We start from the raw sequence: 6,405 nt of genomic DNA on the forward strand, positions 1-6,405 counted from the left end.
GTATATAGGGGTCTAGAAAACTAAGGTGGTTGGGCGTGTAGGTTTCGAAAACGTCACACGTAGCACGTGTCTTTGACTAAATGACATGAGCGAGAGATGCAAGTATGTTATTTATTGTTCGTTCTGCTCTCCGCCTAAGTTTAACAAGGGGAGCACAACAGTCCTCAGCAGCGAAAGTGCGAGAGTGTGTGTGTGTGTGAGTAGGGGGGGGGGCAGATCCTCATTTAACCTAAGACCCACCAATATCGGTAACATATGGATGACTCAGGGACCCCTTGTCACATTCTTTACGGGAGCAAAACATTTGTACTTTACCCGTCTGTTTTTAACTCCTGGAGGAGAGGCCAGGGTCTTTTCCCCATTGCAATTTTATTATGCCACAACCTGTAATAGTGGTGGGAGGGATGAGGTGGAGAGGCTGTTAAAGTTCGTCTAAGTCAAACTTTGTGGGCTGATGTAATGTATACTGACGCGGTGCTCTGTTTCCTTCCGCGCAGGATGTCCCCAAAGAGTGTCTGCTCACCTGCCCAGGCGGGGCAGTATTATGGGCTCTCTGAAGACGACGGCGGTTCTTCGCCCTCCTGCGCCTCCTCCTCCACGCCCTCCTCCCCCAGCACCACGAAGGACCGCTGCGCGTGCCATCCTCCTCAGAAGAAGCCGAGGGCGCGCCGGGGCTGTCCGCCAGAGGGCCTGCCCAGCGGGCCGAAGAAGCACAGACGAGTGAAGGCCAACGACCGGGAGCGCAACAGAATGCACAACCTGAACTCGGCGCTGGACGCTCTTCGCGGGGTGCTGCCAGCCCTGCCCGACGACGCCAAGCTCACCAAGATCGAGACCTTGAGGCTGGCTCACAACTACATATGGGCGCTGACCGAGACCCTGCAGATGGCCGACCAGAGCCTGCAGGGGGAGCCCCGCGCTCCGCGTTTGCTCATGGAGCTGGTCAGCCCGGACAGCTTCCCCACCAGCGACTGTGACTCCTTCTACTCCCCCATGTCACAGGGTAGCAGTATGAGCCCCTCGGACTCCGTGTTCCCCCCTGCCTGCATGAGGCACCCCATACCCTTCCAGCTGGCCTGAGCTCTTCCAGGATCCGCCTGGGCCTTTTGGGCTGCTGGGAGAAAGGTGGCCTCATGGCGATGCGGCTGCTTGTGGAACTAGCTATAAAGGAGCTAAAACAGTCGGCCACGCCACAGAAACAGTTTGCTGCTGTCTTACTTGATCGAATTGTGAGCGCTCTGAAAGCTACCAACCAGGCAACAACCTTGCGAGAAACGCATCTCAACGATCTGGACATTTACCAAGCACAGGCAGAACGTTCCCACAGTACCATGGGACAGCCAGGTCCAGGGGCAGCACGCAGGGTGGGAACTGATAAGTGTGCTTTTGAACAAGTCTTCGTTTTGTCTTGGTTTTCCTCAAAGAAGATCATGTCCGCGGTTTTTCTAACTGTTCTCTTTGTGTTGATGTGCCGAATCACGAAGTGCTTAATTTGAAAAACAATGAGTGCAGTTGCCCAAAGTGCTGCTCAGAAGCCCGATCGGCTCTGTTAAGTGTCAGAGAGTGGAATGCCAAGGCTGTGTAAACCCGAGTCCACCTCAAAGCTTTCATCCACTCCATATGACTGGTTTTCAGTATTTCTCTTCTTCATTCTTCCCCGTCGGTGCGTGTTTCCTTCTGTTCCTGCTAAGAAAAAAATTAAGTGCCTGTCCCCCAAAACGCTGGTTCAAAATTAAGCACTGGAAGCTGGTATTCTTTTTGCACTTTCTAAGTCTCCTAGCGCAAAATACAATATGCTCCCAAGTCGCCCGCTGGCAAATAAATAAGGATGCATCCGAGGTTTGACACACCCACTGACCTTTTTGACACTATTTCTTGCGTTCTTTCTCATATTTATGGCATGGGGGCTTCTCCTTCGAGGCACCATTAAGCCTTTTCCTAATCATTGTATTCATTTTTTTAACGAATTAATAATTATATTAAATTGCTTCTTTGACCTGTATTTATTGCTACATTTATAATTAACTATCTTTTGTACCTGAAAATATCAGCTATTTTTGCACAATGTCGAGTGATTCTATTGGGGAAGACATTTGGGGCGATGCCATGAATGTGTGAGTATGGTGGAAAGGAAATAAAGTAAGTGTTCTTTAATCAATAGCAGCCTTTTCAATCTTTTGTACCGGTAGAGAGAAGCATATCCATCTATCGCAATAATAACGTATGTTATCGAGCACGTGTGCTTTGCCTGCGAATGCCGTTGACAGCCATACCCGAGCTCAGTTATACTCATTTCATCGACCTCGGCATGGCAGGATGTGACGCAGAGCAGGTGCTACTTGCTAACTTCCATGTTAATCGCACAGTTCTGCAGCATTCGCATTAACTCAAGAAGCGTATGAATCCACAGGTTGTTGAAACAAAAACAAACACAGCCAACAGTGGGTATCGAAGGCAGCCTATTAGCCTAAGCAGCTGAATGCCGACTAACTGAGCATAACTGACACACTTATCCTATCAAGGTGGCAAGGTTTCGCTTCATGTTGACCCCGCCCCCACCTGCGATGCAGTGACACTTTCCGAAGATTTACAACTGTATCAAAAACAGTTAAATCATAGGAACTAGGTCCAGAATGGGGCGAGCCAGAGAGCAAACGAGTGTGTTGTTTAATTCCTGTAGATATAATCTTTTGGAAGAAGATTAATGGGTTCTTGGTGGAGTCCCACGTGGCTCAAGTGTGAAGAGGAAAGCACGCTAGTTTGCACCTGGCTGTGGAGCAATAGAGGGGTGATGGAGGGCGGGGGTGAGGGTGTCATGAGAAGGGAGGGGCTTCAGTAAGAAACGGAGGCCAATAGGCAGTAGAAAGGAGACAATGGACAAAGCCAAGAACTTGGGGAGTAGCGGAGCGAGAAATGGAGACTGCGAAAACTGCCAAATTTTAGAGAAGATGGATAGACAAGAGAAAGAAATGGCAGAGAAGAAACAATACACTAGTATAGAAGGAGAGCGTAAGCAAGATCACGTGAGGAAGGTAACTGAGTGAACAGAAACGTTAAATTAACAGAAAGTAGGAGGAGCAAAACAACGGGCCGAGAGATAAAAAAAATAGAGCCAAAAGATCGAGAAGGAAAGAAGGAACACACGAGAAGAGAAGGAAACAATAATAGATTCAGCAGAAAAAAGGAAGAAGAAGAAATAGCGTGGGAAAGAGAGAGGCAGCGGAAACACGAGAGAAAGGAAGATGGCAGAGAAAGTGCACAAGGGTGAAATATAGAAAAAATATAATGGCAAGAAAGTGAACGGCTGAGAAAGACAGCGAAAGTGAAACGGCGAGATAAAGAAATAGAAGGGGAGAGAGGGAGAGAGAAACACATGGGGGTGGGTGCTTGGTAGACGCTTGGCACAGTGGGACACTCACCAGCCTTCGTTCGGCCTTCTGATACAGGCCTTCCTGGCCGAGCGCTTCCAGGCTGCCCCCTTTCTTCTTTATACACCTTCAATCCTTCCGCTCCACCGCAGGGTCCCACAGAGCTCCGTGTGCCCAGTCCTTGGAATGACCCAATGCCTCTTCGGAGCCCATCGTTTCAACACACAGACACAACACACAGTAGCTGGGAGGAGAGTTGCGGGCCACCGCCTCACCTTTAATGTTGGAAGGCCGACCACGAAGACGGGGAAGTCGATTAAGGTAACTCCAGACCCTCGTTTAATTAGTAAACTACTGTTCCATATACCTGGCCCCTCCCTTGTCCATACATTATAAAAAAAGGTGCTTATAATTCACAGCCTTCTAAGTATTGTTGAACAAAACATCCAAGGCTGGCTTAGGGTGTCACACAGGACATGAGGTCGCTCGGCTGCTATGAACCCCCCTTCAAATAGTTCTTAAAATCATATCCCCCTCTCACCAATTTTACTGGCCTTACACTGTTTAAATAACACCATTTATAACAAGATTTCACAAGCTCACGTGAGATTCCTACACCATATTAAAGTGGCCTTAAACCAGATCCATTTCAGCCCAATGTCAGTGAGCCATGTGTTATGAACTGCACAAAATGCATGCCGCCAAATTTATTGGGGAAGATAGCCTCAATCCACTTGCAAAAGGAAATTTAAACTATACTGTATTTATCTCTCATCGAGTGTTTTTTTTGTGATGTGGCATTAATCAGAACAGTTGTTAAAAATGTCTTTAGGACACCTGTAAAGAGGCATATGTGCACACTCTCCCAACAAGTAATCTAGAAATGTTATCTAGTCCTGGTTAATGTTACACTGTGGATAGTGACTTAAATGAAATACCTTCATAACTACCAAATAATTCCTTCCTATGGATCCCCAAAACACCCTATAAAGTGCACTTTGAATCGTATACAGTTCTGACCATTATGCTTTAAAATTTGTACCAAGAGAGTCAACATTCTCCCCATCTACAGCAGTTAGTTGTGCTCCAGAAATATCACCCTTATTTAGTTTTGAAAGTTGACAGCTATCCAGTTTTATGCCATGGATTCTGGGAGGGGCAATGCAAAATGGTGAACATGGCCAATTGGGTAGTTTGGGCCCAGGCAACCCAGCACACAGACACACAGTGACACATACAGCACCCCCGAGTTGGGAGTGCTTCCGGTTCTAGGAAATAGAAGTGTCATAAAGCGTGGCTTGACATTCCGCTGGGACAGTCTCATCATCTTCTTTTCCATCAACTCTGCTGTGTCACAACCCCCTACAACTTTGCTGGTGTAATTTTTACATTTCTATAACGTGATAAATATCAGTGGTGACTCGACTTCTCAACAGGGGCTTCAGGGCGCAACCAACCACGTGGGCAGCCACACACTGCTCCTCGCCTCTCCCCATACTGCTCACTATTTAATTTACCAGTGTTCTTGAAAACACAACTTTCGTGTTTTCATGATCACTGTCAGTCGGTCAGGCAGCCTCCTGATGGAACGAGAGGTGGGGGCTGAGCGACCATCCACCTAGAGTGCTGTTTCAATACACAGCTCACCGTAGGTGAACATCTAGATTGTGCATGTGAGGACAATAATTCAACTGTGATCCCCTCACACAGGAGCAATCAATATAATTTTTTTTAAAAACTTTATTTTCCAAATTTTCTCACATATCAGCAATATACAATTGGTGGTACACTGTCTCATAACGTAGCATAAAAATAGGTATCCTGATTGCACATTTACGTATTGTACATATATTATAGCAGTAGGTATGTAAATATCAACATCTGCACTTTCTTAACACCTTGACCGCGGCGCGAATTCTGCTGCGGTGCTGGTGATTTATTGAGTGAGCGGGATCCTCCATACACACCCACTGTGACGTCGGACGGCCGGGGGTCGTCCGACGCATAGAAGGGGTTAAGATTGCATTACCCTCTCCCTGTCCCAACCCTGTGTTTTTTTTCTTCCAAACCATAGCACGTAATCGCCTCTGTGTCTAAGTCAACATGAGTTTATGTATACATACTTGAAACCTAAGGATGGTATAATAGCCATGAATTGATGTCTTGTGTGGAAGCAGCAGCAAACCTGCGGGATATGCTCCGTCACCCCATGCCCTCCGGGATTATGCCATTCTCTAGTTGTGAATTGGATGTCTGACGCAATATTGCAACATATGCCCAATATGGACCCCAGATGTCCTTAGGTCATGATGAACTAGGCATGATACTGGCATAGATCTCACTATTTACATTACAGTATGCCAAACAGCGTAACCATCCCTGCAGGGTGGGGGCAATCCTACGGCCCCACAATAGAGCTATCTCCCTTTTGGCCAGTAGTAATCCAAGGGATGCAAATTGTCACTCTTTTTTAGGAAAATTAACTGTGTATTCCTATAGTGCTACTTCTGTTTAGTCATGACACCCAGTGTGTTATGTATTTGCTTCCAGTATGATTGCAATTTGAGGCAGGTCCATGTGAGGTGCGCAAAGTCCGCATATGGTGCGGAGCATTTTAGGCAAGTGTGGGGTCTGGACGGGTCTATTCTATGTGCTTTGGCGGGAGTGCAATAAATATGGCGTAGGAATTTGAAATCCCGGAGCTTATGCCTACGGTTAAAAGAGACTTCCCTTGTCACCGCGCAGCACTTTGCCCATTGTTCGTCTGCAATGGAACGGCCTAGATCTTGTTCTCATGCGTTGCGAACCTCGTCATCCCTCACATGTCTCGCACTAGCGCAAGCTTTGTATAGCTTGGAGATGAGATGAGTACCCATCTCATTTTCAATGATCAATGTAAGTGGAGCAAAAGAGTCGGGTTCAACTGGGTAAGTAGTCAGTGTGGCACATAGAGCTGAACGGATTCATCCCAATACAAAGTGATCCATAAAGGTGGTAGATTGAAACTGGGTGTCTTCAGACACCGAGAAAATATGTT

The 6,405-nt window shown here is 46.9% G+C and overlaps 1 protein-coding gene across 1 annotated transcript; it reads left to right on the top strand.

The window, feature by feature from the left end:
* Positions 1 to 498: 498 nt before the first annotated feature.
* On the top strand, positions 499 to 1,080 carry NEUROG3 (neurogenin 3). Its single transcript, XM_078640445.1, has one exon. It carries the CDS (start codon positions 499 to 501, stop codon positions 1,078 to 1,080), a length of 582 nt encoding a protein of 193 aa, XP_078496571.1.
* Positions 1,081 to 6,405: the final 5,325 nt, after the last annotated feature.

The sequence above is a fragment of the Lissotriton helveticus genome, chromosome 5_1, assembly GCF_964261635.1.
Source record: "Lissotriton helveticus chromosome 5_1, aLisHel1.1, whole genome shotgun sequence".
Classification (NCBI taxonomy): Eukaryota; Metazoa; Chordata; class Amphibia; order Caudata; family Salamandridae; genus Lissotriton; species Lissotriton helveticus.